The 22,880-nt window shown below is 39.5% G+C and overlaps 1 protein-coding gene and 1 long non-coding RNA gene across 2 annotated transcripts; one reads left to right on the top strand and one right to left on the bottom strand.

Moving 5' to 3' along the window:
* Positions 1-22,092, top strand: LOC135464390 (uncharacterized). Its single transcript, XM_064741818.1, has 19 exons — positions 1-179; positions 1,122-1,190; positions 2,586-2,734; positions 3,841-3,983; positions 5,210-5,345; positions 6,340-6,408; positions 7,943-8,052; positions 10,166-10,250; positions 10,653-10,820; positions 11,183-11,269; positions 11,867-11,961; positions 12,149-12,239; positions 12,342-12,481; positions 13,432-13,492; positions 14,098-14,205; positions 15,690-15,754; positions 20,449-20,520; positions 20,901-21,070; positions 21,900-22,092. The coding sequence occupies exons 2-19, from the start codon at positions 1,127-1,129 to the stop codon at positions 22,034-22,036; spliced, it is 1,950 nt and encodes a 649-aa protein (XP_064597888.1). The 5' UTR covers positions 1-179; positions 1,122-1,126; the 3' UTR covers positions 22,037-22,092.
* Positions 16,655-19,962, bottom strand: LOC135464902 (uncharacterized). Its single transcript, XR_010443687.1, has 3 exons — positions 19,634-19,962; positions 17,846-17,943; positions 16,655-17,349 (listed from the first exon to the last, which is right to left on the bottom strand). It is a non-coding gene; the product is annotated as an uncharacterized LOC135464902 (long non-coding RNA).
* Positions 22,093-22,880: the final 788 nt, after the last annotated feature.

Genomic DNA, 22,880 nt, shown 5'->3' with positions numbered 1-22,880 from the left:
TGTGGTGAAACATATTTTGGGAATTGGTCGTGCGATAATTGATCCGGAACTTTCACCCTCGTTGACGGCTAGTCCACGAATCTCTACTTCCACGCATATATTTGGTAGTTTGTGTTAAACATCGTTTGGGAGTTGCCTTGTGATTATTGACCTGGAACGACCACTTTGGTTGACAGCTGGTATGTGAATGTTTTGACGCCTAGATTGTAAACCACAATGTAGAAGTGTCGTTCGTAGTGTCATCTTAGGAAAGGGTTTACATGAACAGTTAGAATGAAGCTCTGACTGAGGTAAACTGACAAGAGGCCGGATTTAACCGGTTACGTGTGACCAACTATCACACTGTCGTCGTTGCTCTGGTTTAACTGTCCGTGAGCATTCAGGTGGCCGTACATGAAGCATATTGGAAATCGCTTGCCTTCACTCAACATGACAAGCCCCATGATCCATTCATGTGAATAACCCATCAGTTTGATGGTAACTTTTGTGACGGTTCAGATTATATTGAAATGAAAAGGTTATCCTTCTGTCTTATGAACGAGGAATTGATCCCAAAGTTCATGCAGATAAGCTATCTTATCATGCAAATATAACATATGACATTCTTCTCGCTTCTTAGTAGACTAAGGCCGTCTAGTGCAAAGATAATGTATTTATGGAACAAACAAGAAATGCGGTTTCTTGTGAAGGCATTGACCTTCATAATACAGTGACAGGCAGTCAAGTACATAATTTACAGGCTGGCAGGACGGTCTCTTTTTTTAAACAAGCATAGTGCTCATTTACATCATATCTTGAAGCGAAACAGGTAATCTTGTATTGAGTTCAGCAAACAACAACAAAACTATGTTGTCAAATACTTGTTTAGTCTCTTCGTTAAATAGTCTGCTGAATGGAGTGGAATCCGGACAATGTGATGTTGAAAGTCTGTTAAGCCTACCGGTGATTTTTATGATTCTGTACTCTGATGGCAAAAAAACATTTCAGCTATTATTTCAACTAAAATAACGACGTGTGTCTATAGAGTATGTGTGGTTATTCAGAAAACTTGGCATGAGCATCGAAGTCGCAAAGATTTACAATAAGTTTTTTTCTTCAGATATTGTTTTTATGTTTTACAGAAAGAATGTATCTGCTTATCTGCCTTAGCCTGCTGCTCGTGTCCACCGTGCCATTGCATAGTCTTGAAGGTAAGGAGCCATGAAGATATAAACGGGGTCGTTTAGCCTTATCTTCTACCCATACGTCAGTATATACAAAATTGTTGTCCATATGCAAATACACGACTTTTACACTGAAAAAAATGTTTTAACATAATATCCTGATAATCTAGTACAATTATGTTGAGTTAACAGAATAGATGTGAGACATGTATATATAACAGAATAATATGCTGCAATCAAAGAATAAAGTCCAGCTTCACACAGACAACAGGCTTTGTGTTAAATTTAACTGAATTTTTTAGAGTACCTGAAGATTAAAAGGAAATCCTTAGTTCATTATTATTTAATTCAACTCATTAAAAATCAACTCAAATTTGAGGAAATATTTACAGAAATAATACTCTGAATAAATAGACAATGTCATGGGTGGGGTCTATTAAGAATACGTTATGTTTCAACTTAGTACACTGCCCATAAACCAAAGTAGGATGTTCGAAATCAATAATAATCAGAAGAGAAGCTCTCAAACACCAGGTGTCCTGGTGCGGGGACTAAGTGTGGTGGAGGTCGGGGTGGGGGGGAGGGGAGTAGTGGCCTTTATTCAGCCGAAACTCTACGGCTAAAGCTATTAAAAAGATACCCTGAGGTAATATACACTTTAATATTAAATTTGTAATATAACAGGAACATTTTCGTTCAAATGGGTAACGGGATTTTTTTTACAGTTTAGTCATATTTACAAAATCATATTGAATTGTTTGTCTGCTGGCCATATCCTGATTTATTTATTTATTGGACTGGTGTGTTTACGCCGTACTCCAGAATATTTCACTTATACGACAGCGAACATCATTATATGGTAGGAGGAATCTCAGAACAATTCGTAAGTTTCTGGCAGACTACGGTTAGTCTGCAGTCTGTCAGCCGCGATATAGATAAAAAAATCTAGTAATCCGCATCCAGGGATTTATCACTTACATATAGATGGTGGGGATAGGATTTATGTGTGGAGCAAACCCAATAAAAACCAAAACAAACACAGCTACCTTATTTCCCACTGCTTCCATGTACTTTAACAGTTTTGCTGCTTGACTTCATCTTATTTTGACGGCAGGATAATGCAAGACAACATATATAGTCAGCTTTGCTTGACTATGATCAAGCCACTTAAAACAAGACATTTATCAATTTTCCCATGAAAAATGTATACTTTAATACCCCCAAAACAAATAATAGAGTTCGATCTGTAATATAATACAAGAAAATTGAAATATACTGTCTCATTATAGAACACTCTAAAAACCCTGTTATGTTTAATATGCTCATGCAAGAAACAATCATTATTCACTCAAAAAACAAATGCAAGAAAGAGAAAAACAAATGTTATCTAGTATTATCAGAAAACTAGTATTCCTGTTTCAGACGACGTCGCAGCGGAAGTGCGCACGGTTCAGAATGAATTCTGGGCATGGCGGATGAGACAGGCGCCAGAATTCGCCACATTCGCCGGTGTCAATCTGTACAACGACCAGCTGGACCATTACAACATGACCATATACACAGCCAACAAGGTAAAGTGATTAGGGAAAACAATCATAAAGGGACTAAGTTTTATGAACCACGCAACCATTCTATCGCGCACTACATCAAATGCTTTCGTAATGTGTGCCGAGAGCTCCGAAACGCACATGCATATTGCGAATCCCGAAACATATATTCATCAAAAAAGATGTTTAATGTGCTTAATAGCCCAATTTTTAGAATATATTTATAGCTTCTAAATATTGATTGTGAAAGAACAGATGTAACAAAGTCTGGATAAAGTCGAAGAAAATATTTCTGTTGTACTGTAAAATGTGTGAATATCTTCAACAGAAGAGTAATCCGAAGTATGAAATATTATAGTGTTGTAAACAGTTCATGTTAAGTGATATAAACTCTCATAACATGTCACGTGATCACTACAGATTACAACTTTCTCAATGATTTGCCCCTCGAAGATTATACTCTGTCATAATGTGACATCTTATAACTGTTACTTACTTCAGAAAACATAACAAATAGATAAAAATCCCCTTCATTCATATCTAAGCTTTGCTATTGGCACTAATTCTGTAAACCTGTGCTCGTTACGTAATGAGATAATGCTAAAGCCTTACAGCATTACTAATGGGAACGACACGCTTTACACAATGTGTGAAGGCTGACAAATTCCTCAAATAAAGATGAGAAGTCCAAAAATTTTCTAAGAGTGGAAAATAAATTGCACAATCTCAAACCAAACTACTCATTACGGACTATATAATGTGTTATAGCTTTCCAGCTGCGCGCTCTGCTGGTAATCCTAATTTTTATGTTTTATTTATCTGCACAAGACATAAGCACATATATTTTCAAATATGCCTTATAGATAAATGGGACGATTACGAATAAAGGAACTGATATGTAATCTCAAAAGAGAATTCTGCTGTTAAACAGCTGTAGAAGAATACATCCGCCATATGGAGATTGATTAGCTTTAGAAGCACTTATATTCCATCAAAAAATGTGTTTTGTGGCTTCCTTCTTGTCGCACATGACACACGAGAAAGAAATCAGAAAGAGAAACTAGTTCTTCCTTATCCTTAGGTAGGTTGATTTTGAGTCGGCCAATACAGTGGAGCAATGTTTATTACAGGACTACATAGTGGGACTGTTACGGAGGTTGACCGAAGTGAAGACTCGACCATCATTTTCCGCCATGTCTTATGACGACTCTATTAACTACCTTATCCTGACTGACATGTTACAGACCTACGTGGATGGATATGACTGGCATCTGTAAGTGTATGGTTATGATAATCATTTCGTTACTTTTTTTTTATCCCTGTACCCCGTTTTGAAGGGTGTAGAAGTAGGGCTGGGTAAGGCAAATTGAAATCCAAGCGAAGCAACTTGTAGGGTCCATTTCACAAAGCGATTTTGGACTTGGCCTAAAATGTTAATCCACATTAAACCCTTTACAATTTCAGTAAAATTTTGTTTATATTTTGCTATTATTAGTTTTATAAAGAGGATTAAAATTTTGGACTTAAGCTCAAAATGGTTTTTGCGAAACAGTCCCTGAATCTAAAACTGCCTTGTAAACATAGAACATATTTTTTCATATCTACATGCCAGTTTTATGTGCTAACATAACATGACTAGCCATTGGAATTTTTAATTGAGTAAATATAGAAAAAAGATCTCAAGTTAGGACAGTTCATGTTAAGCGTGAGACGGCATTATAATCCCGGGGCATGCCTTTGAGCTCATGACTTAACATCCAAAGATGTTCGCGGCCCGAGTAGTGCGCTGTACGCCACAAGTTTGATCGGAGTTTCTCCCGGAATCAATCTATGTTGTAAAGCACATGAGTATGATCAACAATTTTAGCCGTTAGTGATATTTGGAATGGCGTTCATGTTAATTCTGGCAATTACACACTGAAAAAGTTAATCTGTTAGATTTAACAGAAAATCTGTTGCCTGAGTGATGCTATAATGTATTCTGCTATTGCAGCAGATTGTTCTGTTGAATAGAACACACACATTCTATTAATTGATTATTTTTATTATTTTATTACACTGACAGGGTATGGTGTCAGAATATGACAGAATATTATGTTATAATAACAGAATACATCCTAGCCTCACTCAGACAACAGACTTTCTATTGAAATCAACAGATTAATTTTTTGACTTTTTAGCTGACCAAATTCCGCTTCTTGAGGTGTTGATCACTGCACATAAGGCCGCTATCAATGTGGCTTGTTCATGTTCAACTGCTGTAAATTTTACGTTAAAAAATCTTTAGGCGACGTGTGGTTGCCGAGAGCCATCTCCCCCTCTCCCATCATTACATCATTACCCATCTCTCCCGCCCTTCTTCTCAATTCAACAGAACCACCACGGCCTAATTGTTTCCGCCGATAAATCCAAACGACGATATATATGCGAAAATGTTCGTTTGTAAAGTGTACAAGGCAATCCAAATAAACAAGGATTTTCTCTGTTTTTGTGCTTCAGATATTCTGTAGGAAATCCCGTGAGTTTCCTCGAAGGTCCCCAGCTGAATGTTGGATACCGGTTTGATATTTGTCCTTTTGACACAAGACAAGATTTCATCGACTTTCTCTCCCGGATGAAGGGTCTCTCTGACCAGGTAAATTTATTTATTTGATTGATGTTTCACACAGTACCCATGAATATTTCATTTATACCATGACGGCAGGCATTGTGGCGGGAGGAAACCGGGCAGAGCCCGGCGGAAACCCACGGCCCTCGAACTCTTTTGTCGTTGAAGATAAAAACAGTCCTCCTCTATTATCTGACTTGTGAAAAATGTTAGGCTTCTGTAGGCATTAAATCACCGATCACTTGTCTCATCGTGTTCCACAGGCACAAGTGACACCTCTTTCCTTCAGAAACTTCTCCAGTGCACGAACGTTCAGCTCCTCGATTTTCTTCATCGTTTGTTTTAATCTACATTACTTTTTGGGAAACTTTTTCAGACGCTCATGTTATAGTAACATGAGTAGTTGCCAAACGCTTTTGACAGGTCCCATGATACAGTAGACCTTAGCGATGCCTTTAGTGATAGAAGAGTTCGAACTCGAAACTCCCAGATTGTAATCGCTTCATTTTCACTGGGCTTTAGAAATCTCTGTACTAACGGCGGAAAGTGGAACTGGGAACCACTTTGGTGAGGTAGCCTAGTGAAGAAAAGACAAATAAAAAAGAACTGATTTGGTCATTAAAGAAGAAAATCTCATTTTATATATGATTCGACGCCTAAATTTGTAACCTTTTCTTCTTTCCGTGTTGTATGGAAAAAGACAGCGTAGTATCGTTAGAGTTTTGTAGATACATACGTCAGAAATAAGACTACAGGTTCCAATCTGTCAGCCGGAAAACACCATCGGCAATGCTGGAGAACAATCATTTGTCTCGTGTGACTGCGGAAGAGAATAACTGTCCCCGCGCCACTATTCCGAGGAAAGAAATACATGCAATCATATCTGATTTCCGATGACATCGAGGTTTCATCAATATTTTCCAGAGTATACCCAGACGTTTCTTTTCATTACCGCACACCTATTTGACAGGAGTATCAATCTCCCTGGCTTTTGTTGGCTTTTTTTTGCTTTTGATTTCAGATAGACGATATGATAACGCTAATGAGAGGGGCCATATCTCGACAGTTTACCAACCACAATGTGTCTATGGTGAGTGAGTGGTCTGGTTTGACCATCTGAACAATAGTGCATTCTCAGAAGCCACTTCATCCATGATACTTTGACGCCGAAATATCTAGAAACAAAATATAAACCCAGTAGATCCACTGATAAGTTTCACGTAATACACAAGTAGCGTAACTCCGAAAAACGAAAGGTTCATTTTGACTCGATATTTCAGCATTTTATTATGTCAGGAGTGTAGGTTTAACGTATCTAAATACATATTTTCAGTAAATAGGAACGCACAGAAACTGACTGGGGAGAGTAATTTTCAGTGTTGGAATATATATATATTCAATATATTTGTTGATGTTTTCGCTAATTATGATGGCAGTTACTTTCGAAAATCTGACTTGGCTTAACTTCAAAACTTACACCTTATAGAAGTAAGGTTTGACGTGGTTTTGAAAATTTGTGTAGTAAACGAGCCGTTCCCATCTGGCTTGATAGTCCAGTTGGGAGAGCGGTAGATGCCTAGGTTCGAGTTTCACTGGATCTAGTGTTTTTAATTGTCTCGAGATAGTTACTTCATTGTCGGATAATTAATATATATTGAAGCATTCCCAAAATAGAAATGCTTATTATAATCAATTATTTAAGTATGGTTGGCCCTTACGTATGAACTATTGGGCTTTTTCTATAGGATGCGTCGATTTTAATGCACGGTCATACCTTTTGACTAGAATACGAATACATCCCCCATAATGCCCTAATCACTACCACAGATTTTTTTCTTCCTCTGTGTATGTCTGTTGTTATCATAAAAACGTATGAATGCTTAGAGTTATTACACATGTGATACCGGTTTTCCGCAAAATTGGGTGAGACTGGAATGATATATTTGAACGGTGCTGCTTTTCTAAGCGATTTATTAACGGGTTCATGCTGACTGGGGATGTGCTACACCGATAAACAAGAACGCGTTCCAGTCGGCATATTAGTCACAAATATGTTCCTAAGAACGATCAGAAAAATAAATTACCTTAGACAGAGATAAAAGACCACCGTAGTATTGTCCAACGTACCACGAAATGGGTTGGCTGTTCACATTACCCTGGAAAGGTTCGAAAATCTAGTGGTAAAACCCATCTCGGTCATATCAAATACTGGTAATAGTACTTGTTGCTGCCTCGCTTGGCGGTCAGCACTGAGAGGTTAGAGCAAGGAAACCGGACTGGTTGGCCTGACGTCAGAATAATCTGGCTGGGTTGGATGTCTTGTCTGGTGTATTCGGCACGATACTCCGTTGTTGGCAGGGGCATAGTGACATGGACTCGCCCTGGCTGGGTTGGATGCCTTATCTGGTGTATTCGGCACGACACTCCGTTGTTGGTAGGGACATAGCGACATGGACTCGCTCTGCCACAAGAAGACAATATGTATGAACACACATCGATTGACGTTTTCGTCGTGATATAACTGAAACATTTTGAGTGCAAACGTAAAACCCAAGCATATATACATTTACATACATGTATATTAACACAAGTTTCCACATTTACGCTCTGTTTTCTACCCCCAGGGATTGGTCATTGGTCAGATAGACAAGATCATATCGGCAGGTCTTCAGGGAGAGTGGTTTACTCTCTATAAAGAACGAGTCGATAACTCGTCACTGTCGGACACGGACAAGTAAGTTCCTGCTTTAAGATTTAAAGCCAGTCGTACTCGCAATGGTTGAAAATGTATTCATTTGTGCCCTTAAATTGTGTGTATACTTCAGTTGGTTACGGTATGTCACTAATGACTTGTTATGTGACTTGTATTAGTCTAGATGTATACTTTTTTGGTAATTCACTTGGGTAGTTCTACTGGCTTTTTGTTTCTGGCTTTGGAGTCAGTGAGTGCTTAGGGTTTAACGTCGTACATAAAGTGAACATAAAGTCAACCATTAAATCTGAAGTAACTCCTAAAATTAGTATTCCAGAGATGTTCTAAAAATATTATCAAAAAAATGTACACCTCTTATCAACGAAATAAACAGCAAATGATCTTCAGTATCTAGCCACTCGTTTGGTGTCGCCATTTGGCCATGTTGTAGCTATCTAGAGAGACTTTCACAAAGCCATCCCGTACCTTTAAACAATGTGACAATGAGAAAATACAAACAGAAACGCCTGATACCCAAGCAAAGAGTTCAGTTCTGTTGTTTTTTTCAAAGGGCCGATGTTTCTTTTAGTTTGGCACTCAGTCATAGCGATCTTCAGGGGCACAATCGTCGTGTTTTAGCGGTACCGACCTCAGGGAAGTTACCAACACCGCAGGTCCTTCTGATTTATAAAACTCTTTCATGCCGATTTTGGGAAGATATTGTCGTAATAAATCTGACTTTGCTGAAGAAAAATAATGCAATAGTATATTTTTTTTTCAAGCAACAACTCTCCCGAGGCGGTCTCTGGCCAGCTCGCCCTGACAAGTTACTACAGTCTCTTGCCCAATATGTACGCATTATGACACGGGCAGCTTTTCTCATTTCTCCCCTCATAAATGTGTGACCCAAAATGTCAGTTTAACACTTAATGCAACCGAAAAATCCAATTTATTGTATCGATATCTGTCTGTCCACTATAACAAACCAGACTGACAATCGAGAGCTAATAGGTTTTTTGGCGTGACAGCCAATTATCACGTGACACTTTCAATGCTAGTGATTGGCCAAGTTCATCAGGGCTTCCACAACTTGCAGTGAATTGTCCGCCAGTGTAATATCCCCAGTGCTGAACTTCATACTTTATACAATTTTTTACGTATTTTTCTGTGATGACTGTGTCCCATATCCCTTTTTCTATGAATATGTAGTGGCAGACTATATGTGCACTTTAACAATTTTTCCAGTCGTATGACGACAACCGGCTTTGGAAGGTCAAGAAAGAGTCGTGATATTTATATTACAGCAAATGTTACCAAAATCATCCGCAGATATAAAATACGCAGTAACAATTAAACAACCTATTCTATGCTAGGTTGAGGCCTTTTCAAGTGAAATTGTGTTCGACATTTTTACTTTTAAACTATTTAAAAAATGCCATAAAACCTTACTGACTAAAATTCATAGCGGCGTTTCATGACAGTGCTGCTTATGTATCACTGCGCCACTCCTTCCATGGCCTGTATGTTCACACCAAAAATGTTAGGCATCTACGGTAAACCAGCAAACGTAATATTCAAATTTGGATGTCGTCAGTTCATTGGGTGATATTTCCAAACGATATATTTAGGTTAAATGATGGTACAGAGTTGGTGCCTTCAGAGTGTTGAGGCATGCGGGTTGAACACCTGGGGGATTTAAATATAAATCCGCAACAGTAGCTGCTTTGTGGCACAGAACGGTCACAATACAAGGGCTGTATGAGCGATTTTGGCTTTTCCAATGGCTAAGAACTCGGATTAAATTAAGCAGCGTTGTTACTACAACTCTATGGTATGTGGAAATATCCTTACGTAGATATTCACAAGTTGGTTTTGCATCAGCTTGTTCTTGTCACGCTAGAAGAATATGCAGTACACTACGTTTCTCAAGCATGCCAAAGGTCAAAAAGGTCGGAAGAAACACTTTGTACATATCAAACTCCATCTGTGTTTTTCTTTGTTTCTTTTTATTTACAGGCTTTATCTGCTAGTGTATAGCAGCATTGTTAGATCATGTATTCTATAAGCTGTAGTGTGAATTTTAGCATGCAGTTTATAATGGAAAAACTTACCTTGATACTCGTGATATATTAATGATCCACCTGTCTCTTTTTAGGAACACGTTGATTTCCGAGGCCAGAAACACGGTTTTGAACAGCATCATTCCAGCTTATCAGAGACTCAAGGATTTCATTGTGGATGTGAGTTTGTGAGCAGGCAGTTAAGTGTGATCATCCCAGCTGTTTGGATAATTGTACATTAATTTTTGGCTCTATTCTTGTAGTTTGTGAGAGGGAGTTAAACAAAACTGTCACATAGGGCCTTGCTTTTGAAAGTAGGATTCTGAAGGGTAAAAAACTCTTAATTATTTACCACAGCATTGTTTTCAACGAGGGCCTCATACTTCAGTTATTCTTGGCGATGGGTATATGAATGTTTTGACGTCTAGATTCAATCAGAAGCTTTAGTGCAGTCGGTTGCTGATTGCTCTTTTAACAGAAAATAAAACGACACTATCAACTATTTCTGGTAGCACCCACGCGTTGATGGCGCTTCAGTTGTTTTTGAAGGTTGTCTCAAATGCTGTTATTGTATTTATTTAGGAGTACGTTCTTCACACTAGGCCCGGATACGGCGTCTCATCCTTCACCAATGGCGCAGCGTTTTACCAAGCAGCGCTCACATGGCACCTGTCTGTCCACATGACACCCGATGAGGTTCACCAAAAGGGTTTGAAGGAAGTGGCACGTATAGCAGCGCTCATGCGCAAGGTGTGTTAATATGTCTACAGAATTCTATGTACGCATGGTGGAAGTCACGTGTTAATGAATTTGGATAACCCTCTTTTGTTGACTTAACTGTATTTCGTAGACAAGAATACCATCTGATATTAATGACGATTTTTTAAATGCAATGTACAAGTTTTTAGATCGAGTCATGAATGCCTTAGACGAGCGCTTATAATGCATTACGTGAATTATGTATGAAAACAACATTTAGTGTTCCAAATGACACTCATTTGTGTCCCAGTTTAACAACATTCATTTATTGCCCAAAGGGATAATCCATCATTTATCATCGCGAATTACTCATAATATCGTTATGTTGAATCCCATGTACTGTTATTTTCCAGATTTTCAACAAACAAAATTTCACCGGGAGCATTAAGGAGAAGTTTGACCAGCTGAAGGCTGACCCTCAATTCCACACTTCGTCAAAGGTAACAGAACTATATACAGACGTACAGGACAGAGAGTAAGACCAGAACAGTGAGGTCAGAGGATACAGTGAATTCCTTTGTTGTAATTAAAGACGTACAACATACGTAGTAAAAACAGAGCAGCTACGACAGTTTGATAGCTGGCAAATGGTCACATGTAAGCGGTGAAATACGGCCTCTTGTCAATTTACATCAGTCAGGGTAAAGACCAGAGAAGCAGGTACAGGCTATCATCACACTTTGAATGCAGAAATATTAATACAAGACTTACAGTCTTGAGAGTTGTGTGATGACTGACAAATGGTCACACGTACCAGATGAAATCTTCTTGTCAGTGCACCTCAGTTAGGGTTTTATTCTAACTTTTCATGTAAATGCTGAAGTCCTCCTCCCCCCTTCACCTATACTGACTTGTCGCCACTAATAGATCTGCAGAAAGACCTGTGATTTTGTGAGAGTCTTCTGTTGAACAAAGTTTAATTAAAATCAATAAATAATTACTCATTATAAGTCAGAAACTTCACTTCACTAAATAACAGTGAGGTTTATTCCTGTACTAAATATGCAAAGTACACATCTCCGTTCTCGTTTTTGTAGGAGGAGATTCTCGCGAGGTTTAATAACATTGTCTTCAACAGAATCACACCCAAGTTGACACAGCTCTTCAAAGACATACCAAACCTGCCTGTCAAGTAAGTTGATATCTTGTTGGGTGTAATTTTCGGTGCTAACGAACTTAAAACCCGAAAATGGGCAGCTAACAAACATGAAACGTTCTAATGGAATTCATAGAGACCTATTTATGCTGTCTAATAAGGTTTTCCATTTGAGATTCCGCTCAGTATGACATGGACATACTTTTCATTGTCCCATTTCTAGACAGTTTTCCAGGCATAACCTTGGCAGTGTTACAAGTAAATCAATCAATCAATCAATGAAGTCGTCAAGCACTCGTCAATCTACCAGCCAGGTAATCCGAATCAATCAATCAATCAATCAATCAATCAATCAATCAATCAATCAATCAATCAATCAATCAACCAACCAACCAATCAATCAATCAATCAATCAGCGAACCAATCACCACGCCTTCTACCCTCACAGAGTAATGCCTATGCAGTACGATGGCCCAGGGGGTGTTTATTTCGCCGGATCCGCGGACGGGAAAAGACCCGGTGTATTTCAGGTCAACCTTCAACACCCAGAGACAGTGTGAGTATTGAAACATGTCACTGATATTGTTCCATATTTGATGACAACACACCAATTTGGGTAATTCTAGATCAGGCAACGTCTAATAAATTTTAATTAACGTCATTGCATTTTTCAAAATATTTTTACCTAAATCTGCTTAAGCCATGGCCCTCGAGGAATTTGCTAGTCTTTAGGAATTTACATGAACAGTTGGAGTAAAATCCTAGCTGAGGTAAACTGAAAAGACGCCGTGTTTTGCTGGTTGCGTGTGACCATTTGCCGGCTATCACACTGTCGTCGCTGCTCAAGGTTTTCTCTCCATGCTGCTGGCATTTAGCAAGACTGAATGTGTCTTTTTTGTAGTATTGTGTACGTGTGGGATTATTGTTGGGATATGCGTCTCAAGAGGTAGTGTAGGGTGGAGCTCAATATCGATCTCCTAGAATACTGCCTTAATGAAAAAGGTCTCGTGTTCAAACCCTGGCCCTTCCGCTTAGATGCTTTACGTCAGTGAAAAAATGTCTAAAACGTTACGAATGAATCAATATTTATTTGTACTGTGTGTAATATGTCAGTTTTTGTGTATGGTTATGCTCGTGATGGCATTTGTCTGATCAAGCCATCTGGACTCCTTTACTCCTGACATCTAACATTTTTAATCATTGAGTTCGAATACACATCCACCTGGATGGGCGGATGACATTAAGTCCGGGTTTTGTTTCCACCAGCCTGTCTGGTTAAGACGGTTTCAATCGGACTGTACTGCGCAACTATACAATCTTCAATCCATTTTACCAATCAGTTTATGCACCAGGTTATTCAAAAGTGCTATCAGGAAGACTTTCTGACAATCCTTTAGTATCTGCAGCTGCATAATGTAATCCATGAGTTCTCGTAAAAAAACCAACCAATCCAGAAACAATACAACATGGACTTAAGAGTTGTTTTTCTTTATTTGACCATCACAGTAATTTCTTCGGCATGGCAGCCCTCAGCCTCCACGAAACTGTACCCGGTCATCATTTACAGGTATGTGTTATGAACTTCAGCTTCCTCCATAAAGTTTAAGTTCTGATCATTTCGGATTTGTGGAAAACTTCTTTACAGTTTAAAGATCCGTTGCAATCAACCTGGGATTAGTATCCATAGTTCGCAATGTGTTGTTCCGCCAAGACAATAGACCACCTGTATCTTACATCACTTAAAGTATAAGTCAAATCTACCTGCTGTCCGGTGGCACATTTTAAAAGGATGTTTTAGGCAGTTTGCTGCATAAGAAACTCCGTTCTATGTAGAGTGAACACACTGCTCACGAACTTTTCATTATTCCTTGAGGCACATGTTTTGTCTCCCACACAAATGTGGATTGATGTTAATTGCTTCAATAATCATTACCACATGTATTTTATCCATATTTTCCTGGATATTTATTTCTTTGATCGATGCTTTACTCTTACACGAGGTCGACCAGCGTCATGGTGGGAAGAAACCCGGCCGACACTGGGAAAAAATCCACGACCATCCCCAGGCTAGTGGCAGACCGCCCCGTATACAACTTACACTTACGCACAAATGTTATATTTATACAGCCTAGGAACCTTTGTAATATGTCTGCCTCAACTCCTCCCTTCCAGCAAATCTACTCCCTGGAATCAGCCTTACCTCTCTACCGACGCACCATGGACACGGATTACTATTACCGCGTCCCTTTTCACTTCCCATTCTATACGGCGTACACAGAGGTGAGAGAAAGCCTTCAAGGTGCTATCTATCCGATAGATATTAACATTTTTCTCCACTGATTTCTTCTAGCAAATCTACGCTTTCATGTCCACTCTGCCTTCATACCGAAGCGCCTTGGAAGACGTGTATTACTACCGTGTTCCTTTTCACTTTCCGTTTTACACGGCTTACATTGAGGTGAGATAAACTGCAGTTAAGTGGTACGTAAATGTTTAAAAGAGATGAGATAACTACACCGTCTGTATTTAAATAACAATCGTCTCATTTAATGTAACTCATAAATATTAAGGTATGTTTTGTAGCACCGCGAAGGCAACACCGGTGATATCTTCAACCTTCATTCGCGCTGCAATCCTCATCCGCCCTGCATCATAGCTCCAGTTACATTTGTTTTTTTAAGTGAGTTGTGTGCATTTAAAGATATTAGAATCTACGCTGTTTATTTTATTATTATTATTATTGACTAATTACAGAGCAGCATTGTAGACAGTTTGAATACTGATTTTACGCTTTCGCTTAGAACATTTATCTGTTTATTTGATTCGTGTTTTACGCCGTGCTCTAGAATATTTCACTTATACGATCATGGCCAGCATTTGCGGGAGGAAACAGGGCAGCGTCGGGAGAAACCCACGATTCTCCGAAGGCTTGAAAACCTTCCCACGCACAGTTTGAGAGGAAGCCAGCATGAGCTGGAATTGAACTCACAGCGACCGAAATGGTAAGAGGTCCTTGCGTCATTGCACCATGCTGGCGTACTAACTCCCTTGGCGTCGCTTAGAACATACCGTGCGGCTTTCCAACGTCACTGAAAACTGTTGACCATTTGTTTTTTGCATGACTCCATCCTAATCAGGTACTTTTGTACGCATGGTGGTTTGTGCGAAACGTCGTTTTGGGTATTGATTATTGATTTGGAGCGTTCATTTTGGTTGCCGGCTAATATGCTAATGCTTGATTCGATGCATTAATTTTTGGGACCATGAACTCCTGTATATGAGATTAAATGCAGTCACACTTTTTAGCAAGTGTGGGTTCTAAAATTGCTATTTTAAGGACTGTGTAATGTTGTGATTGCATGCAACTTGGAAAAGCTATTTTGAAACACTTAGGTTCATACGGGAATTTATGCTCGTAACATACCACCGTGTAATTCAATCATTTTATATGCTTTTAATTCATTTTGAATTAATCTTTAAAAAATGACAGAAGGACTTTTCTGTTGACATAATATTTACATTTACTCTTCATCAAATCCACATTGCCAATATTTCAGCCATAACGCACTGACATTTGTTCATGCAATGATGTCTTCTTTGGTTGAATTCAGGATGTAGTTTAAAACCACGATAATATCAGGATTTAAAACTCAAAAATGAAAGGCGTTAGCTCAAGGCCGACAACACTGGAGTATTCTCGAAAAGTCACAGTGTCTTACGAACTGATTCATTGAACTGGTCAGCCATGTGTTTATATTTTACAGGGCTGGGGTTTGTACGCTGAATTCCTTGGCGAAGAGCTTGGTGTTTATGAAGACGACTATGAACTGTGAGTTTTGTTGCGCCCAGCAGAAGTATTTGAGTGTCACTTCTTATCCTGCTGATTTCTGCCTCAATCATTCTGAACAGCTATGCTGCCATTTCGGCTCAATACAGTATCATCGGGGCACTTGCTGTTTTACTCGCGTCTACAAGCTTAGCTCGCGCCCACAGGCTTCAATCGGACAGACACGGCAGTGAAAGTATTGTCTAAATAAATCAGCACAGAACACGTTCGAACTACGCTTCGTTGATGTTCACAATTTAAGTATACTCTTCTGCATGTATAAAGCATAATTTCCGGTGATTATCACATTCTCAGAATATCGATTACTGATGCTCATTTTCATTTAGCTCTCCATGTTATCTTTAACTTCGCCATCTGGTAGCTATTCTGTCGGTGATGCGACCGGATGAACGCGGCTTCAACACACTTTTGAAACCAGCATTTGGTTCCAGCAACGAAAACAATTAAATGAAACAGACTTAGACCGGACAACAGTTCTGCAGAGTTATTTAGTTAAACAGTCCGGATCAGCTGTGTATCTTGAAAGAGATACAAATGGACAAATATGTCATTTATCAACTACGCAGGAGCGAGTATTTCGTGCAAGATTTTGTATCGCTTGCTCGACCCGAAGAATAAATTCAAACGCAAATCTATAATCTATGTTTAATTGCATTCTTTACTTATTTAAACGGATGCCGCTTCTTAGGTATGGGTGTTTTCAGAAAGTAAGCTGACCAAGACATGCTGGCTGTAAGATTCCTTTTTTAGTATGCACAGAAACGGTTGACCTGTCAAATTCAAGTTTGGCGCATTGTGACCTTATATACGGAGTCGAAGTCCCAATTCACCTAACTACCATGCGCACCACGAATGCCCTGCCTACATGGCCACAGACCCCCATTAGTTTTCCATAAGCGACAATGTTAACGTTTAGCGCTGTAGCTCAGTCCCAAACATTCCGAGGCCAATAAGCTTTGGTGCATACCTGGCCCAGCATGTGAGAAAGAAGCTGTAAAAATCTTGACATAGGTTGACCGTCAAAATCTGGACCTTTCCATGCCGGCAGCTGGGAGGGGTGCCTAGCAACGCCAAGGGGACGTCACTCGCAGCCTCATCACCACCTGTCTCCTTGTGTCCTCTCGCCCAGAATTTCAAACTTTCACCATTAAAACTCATACCTGCCCAAAGCTTAGACAATTTCCATCATTTTGATACCAAGCATGCACCTGTACACCTAAAACGGCAGGCTGACAGCAAAAAAAGACTTTACACCCTAAAATACACAGAACTACAATCGTCCCTACTGAAAAACGGAAGTTGTAATGGGGGTCTGTGTCCTATCACACCAGCCAACTTTTTTCAAAATCAATAATTTTTGCACCACATAATGCTTACTACCTCTAAACCTCACACATAAAGTTACAGCTTGATACATGCAAAAACTTTTGAGTAGGAGGGATTTAACTTGGGGTACCCCTATCTTGGAAATGTGTCTGTTTGTCCGTCCTCAAGCACGAAGTTCAAAGCTCTGTAGTGCACATACCGTTCAAAATATCTCAACCAGGTCAGATGTTTTGGAAAGCTGGTATGTATATCTGCAAGAAAAATGAAAAAATTCCAATGACAAAGTATTTTACATTTTCCATTGACAAGCATTTAGAAAATTATGGATTTTCAAGTAGATTTTCTTGTTTACAGCAGTGTTAAGAAAATACTTAAAAGCCAAAAGTGTCAAAATATATATCAAAAGACAGGTAATTTATCTGACAATTCACTTACAAAATATAGGACATACCTTTTAGCAACTTTGTGCAAAATTTGACTTAAAGTGATACAGGTGGGTAGCAAAGGGGAGTTTCAAAATTCCAGAAAACTACATTTTGATCACCATCAAAGTAAACATATGCATCCAAATTGATATAGAAATGCTCATAGGCACAGTTTCCATGGATAGGGCTAAAGAAAAGACTAGTATCCCTTTTACAAAGTGATTCACATGATAAAACCCTTTAAAAGATCACCCACTAACCCCCCCCCCCACTACCCCCCTTTCCCGTCTCCCCCATGGCTGCCATTGGTTGGCTGGCTTACCTCAACTCACAGTGCAAAAGAATCCCACCACCTGTGTTGTTGCCTCAGACTAAATTAGTACTTTCCACATAACAAACACCAAAGTGTGACACTGGCATCTACAAGAGATAAGTAGAGGGGAGAAATATGAATTTGCCACTTACAAAAATAAAGCCACACATTACATGCACATTGGTCATTCAGACAGTCAGCAAGGCAACCCTCCCAAGACGTGTTGAAGGGACCCAAGAAGAGGGGAAAAGCTATACTTTTTAACCTGTAACAACACAGAAATCCTCAAATAATCAGTGAGAAATTACATCCGTAATCAGGTTCCACACTGGGTGTTCCTGGGTGGGCATGAGGAATGGACATTCAAACTATCCGTACATATATGAGAAACCTGTGACGTTTCCCCGGTTGGGGGGGGGGGGGAGCTGGAGGGGTATGTGTCATGGTGTAGTACCGGACCAATGACAGGGATTCTAGTTCGGCCAGGGGAGTGGAAGACTGCATCCGATTGGTCAGGCCTTTGAGGAAGCTGAACGGCTAACAGACCCCACTCACCTAGGTAGATCCCAGTTCAATATATGCATAAACCAGGCAAAGTTCACTGACGCCATGTTTGGGAGACAAGATCTAAAGAGGGAAACCAAGACGAAAGCTCAATAGGTATTAAACTAGGATGTGAAAGCCATATGTAGCTGTCTATTTTCTAACTTGTGTGTGAGGATATTGGAAAGATAAAAAAATCCCAGTTGCCCAGGGAGGTGGATGCCACACTGGGCCAGATACTAAAACAAAAACTCCTTGAGATGTCGCAGGAACAGCGTACTATGTTCTGGTGGAGAAACAGACACCTGGTGGGGCAGAGACTCATTTTCACAAGGGCAATATTCCAACAGATCACACTTACATGTATGCTAGAAACTTGAAATTGATCATTTTTGTTCCAACGCCACACATGCTGTGTGAGTGCACATGTAACTTGTCAGAGGAATGAATATACACATGCAATGAAAACTACATGCCTACAGTGGTTTATTTTTAAGTTTAAAGAGGAAAATTTACCTTGTCCACTTCAAGTCTATGCCCAAAACAGCAGACAATGTTGCAGCAGAGATGCCTGTTTTTAATGTTTTGTGACCTGCAGGATGATTTGAAGCACATTTACCCAGTGTGTGGTGGCACACATGGGAGGAACCTGACTTGGTTTGTAAATTAAATGCACACTGGCCCTCTCTACTACTCTAGCCAAGTAAATTAATCTGCTGATGTGTTTTTATCCACCTGTGTGAGGCTGGGCCCTTATATGTGATGCAAGGCCTTATTGACCATCCTTAATCACACCACCCTATCTATCAGCCACATACTCCAATTTCACTCGCAGCACTCAAATTTTGCATTATTTATCAAATGTCAGCCCCAAAAGAGACATTTTAAAAACCAGGAACAATGAAACGTTGTCTGTGTTTGTTCCAGTCTGTTTATACTCCCGTACTACCCTTGACCACAGAGCGTTTTAGCCGATTTTTAGACAAAATGGATATGTGGGGAAAATATAGAATTAAAAAGCTTTAAAACTGCTCAATCAAGTTCCATGTCAATGCAAACCACATCGCAGATGTACCCACCAAATATTATCAGGCTGCTGCGAAATCTGAGCACACAGTGACATATTACATGTTTTGGCACAAGTGGACAGATCAGGCCACAGACCCCCATTAGTTTTCCATAAGCGACAATGTTAACGTTTAGCGCTGTAGCTCAGTCCCAAACATTCCGAGGCCAATAAGCTTTGGTGCATACCTGGCCCAGCATGTGAGAAAGAAGCTGTAAAAATCTTGACATAGGTTGACCGTCAAAATCTGGACCTTTCCATGCCGGCAGCTGGGAGGGGTGCCTAGCAACGCCAAGGGGACGTCACTCGCAGCCTCATCACCACCTGTCTCCTTGTGTCCTCTCGCCCAGAATTTCAAACTTTCACCATTAAAACTCATACCTGCCCAAAGCTTAGACAATTTCCATCATTTTGATACCAAGCATGCACCTGTACACCTAAAACGGCAGGCTGACAGCAAAAAAAGACTTTACACCCTAAAATACACAGAACTACAATCGTCCCTACTGAAAAACGGAAGTTGTAATGGGGGTCTGTGTCCACATAAACGCTTAAGCTCTAGTGTAAGCAATGCGCGTGCGCAAAAGTGGAGGGAGCGACGGCTGGAGATGGAGAAATAAGTTGGGCGTGTCACTATGGCATACCGCTATGGCACGATAACCAGAACTAAAACGTATTTACTGTTTAATGTTTTAGTACGTAAATCAATAGGCAAAACTAAATTTTGATGTTAAAAATGCTGTGTCGATTTTTTTCGGTGGCAGACTGAAAGTTAAATCCCTGCTAAACTATGGAGACGGTCTCGTCTGCGACAACAGGTCCCAATATCAAAATTGTTAAATGACTTCTTGGTTAACACAGGAACTATTGTATACAGATAAAGTGTTCCACTCTCTTTATGGTACTCAATAAATTTGCCTTAGTTGCTGGAAGCCGTAATCGCTGTCCCCCTGGCGTCTGTTGTTGTTGTTCCTGCTGACATTTACTTGCTATATTTGTACAGACTAGGTCGCTACTCAGAGGAAATGCTCCGGGCAGTTCGCCTGGTGGTCGATACGGGTATGCACGCAAAAGGGTGAGTTTGAGTTTAAGCTTCCTACCATGTTTTGGGAAAGTAGCGGCCATGTACCTGCAGAGTATGTACCTGGAAATTGCTGAACAGGGCTCGTAATTATCAAGCAACTTAGGACAGACCATAAATGAAAAGTGCTTAAAATGCCAAAGTCAGAACAGGAAATTACTCTAATTGTGGTTGGTACATTGTTCTGCAGTAAAGAATCAAAGTTCGAGAAACTGTTTTGTGAAATCGCTTTGGAGTGAACCATTTCTGGCGTCGTCAGTACTACTTTTAGAAAAGCTATAAAATGGATCAATATTTCTTATTCTCAAATATTTATTTAAAAAACTAGAAAACTAGATTAATATCTTTTGAAATCTCTTATCTTATTGGATTAGCTGGACACGTGACCAAGCCATCAACTACATGTTGAAATACACGTCTTCACCTCGTTATGAGGTAGAGATTGAGATTGACCGCTACATCACGTGGCCTGGACAGGCATGCGCATACAAGATTGGCGAACTGAAACTCCGAGAGCTGCGAGAAACGGCGAGAAAAAAACTGGGTAAGACTAGTCTACATAGCCAAAAGGAGGAATTATAGTTTTATTTTTCCACATTGTTTCTGACATTATATGGTTGAAAGAATTTTGTAAGAAAATTTCAGGCAAATGACCCTTTTCCCTACAGGAAAATGGATATAATGTCAAGTGAAATAAACAAGAAAACTATGACACTGCCGTAGCGGTCATCTTGTGAGAACACGTGGTAGTTTACCTCAATGACGGTGTTTCATGTGAACTGGTAAACTGATTGGCTAATTTGACATTAAACACAATATGTTACTTCAGAAAGACAACCCTACAAATGTACAACATTCCTCTTTATTTCCAATTCGACTGATACTTCGCAAAGTGGAGGACTATAACAACTCTAATGACACAAGGCGATACATGACTCGGTTTTAATAAATCTCGAAACACTGAATCATATATTGGTTTTTACTGACTACAAAAATACGATTCAGTATTTGTCAGAAATTTCCTGAAGCCAGTAATAGGCTTTTTGGGGAACACTGACATATGTCAGTGTTGAAATTTGTAACTGTTTTTTTTTTAGTTGTTGACGTTCGGATTAATGAACTTTCACGCCACGACGTTCAAAAACTCATGCCACGTCGCTTTCAGCCAATTTTATGTAGTCCAAATTTGTGCCATTTATTTCTATCCAAACATAGGTTACAAATTGCATTTATGTACACCAATTAGAAGAAAAATATGTCTCAAAACACTACAATATACAACAATACATAGGTTTACTCTTAAGTCACTTTTAATTTCAGATCGAAAATCTTAGTAGTTCACATTTAAGCGCCCTCTGATTTCTGTTCACCAGGATTTCACTTTGATGTCAGAGATTTTCACAGCACCATTCTCAATGCTGGAGCTCTACCAATCAGAGTGCTGGAAAAGGTTGTCAACGATTGGGTGAGAAGGAAAGTGGCTTCTGTTATACCAAATCCGGTTGGTTGAGACAACGGCCAGTGAAATCTGACTTAAACACAATGTTGAGTAGGTCTATTGCTGAGGGGAACAGCATTAAATTGTTGTGTTTTGAGTAAGTCGCTGGTTTGTATTTTCTTCTCACTTACAGAAAAATGGTGTTTTTTCTTTTGTCAAAAAACATTATTTACTTTGTCGTAATGGGTTTATATGCACGAAAAGTTAAATCGCACAGGGCTCGGTGGAAACCGTCTACCTTCACGGTGGTTCTTGACAAATTTCTTGCATAAAAACGGAGCCAAACTAGTGCTAACATTAATAAATGGATGGCCATCATCAGCTAAAGTCACGCCTTTGAAGAATGAACCAGCAAGGGATTCTTGTAATTACACTGTGCAGATAAACTATAGTGATCGCAATGACCATTTCATCGAAATTAGCGATGTTGTTTTTGTGCTACGCCAAACTACGGTGGACTTCTCACCTATACAGAGGCGACAATATGTTATTATTGTACCATGTCAAGCTAAGGAAAATTGTTTTGTTGATAGTATCTCCGAGACCCTCTTACGTCAGCTTCTAAAATTAACACACTTAAAAGCCATATGTCCTAAGTATACAGACCAAATTTCAATTTTCATCCTTTAAGATTTCTGTTCATTGGGACCAAAATCAAAAAAACGCATGTTCAGGACATTTCAAAATGATGTTCTACCTTGTTTCACGTGAAAAGGTGATCAACTGGTCCTCCATCTTCTCGGTAAACGGCGTGTAAACGTTTTTTCCATGAACTGATTGAGTCCCGAATCTCCTTAAGAGTAATTTTTTCCAGCAGTCCTTGATGCGTGTCACCCAGGTGCAGCGTGCGCTCTAC

The sequence above is a fragment of the Liolophura sinensis genome, chromosome 4 (assembly GCF_032854445.1).
Source record: "Liolophura sinensis isolate JHLJ2023 chromosome 4, CUHK_Ljap_v2, whole genome shotgun sequence".
Lineage (NCBI taxonomy): Eukaryota > Metazoa > Mollusca > Polyplacophora > Chitonida > Chitonidae > Liolophura > Liolophura sinensis.
Note: the sequence above shows the minus strand (reverse complement) of the source record. Positions and strands in the feature narration are given on the sequence as shown.

Excerpts from the sequence above, each read along its gene's own strand:
- LOC135464390 (XM_064741818.1), top strand. The coding sequence starts at position 1,127 with ATGTATCTGCTTATCTGCCTTAGCCTGCTGCTCGTGTCCACCGTGCCA. Across the intron at positions 10,821-11,182 it reads TAGCAGCGCTCATGCGCAAG|ATTTTCAACAAACAAAATTT; the intron begins GTGTGTTAATAT and ends GTTATTTTCCAG. Across the intron at positions 21,071-21,899 it reads AACGGCGAGAAAAAAACTGG|GATTTCACTTTGATGTCAGA; the intron begins GTAAGACTAGTC and ends TCTGTTCACCAG.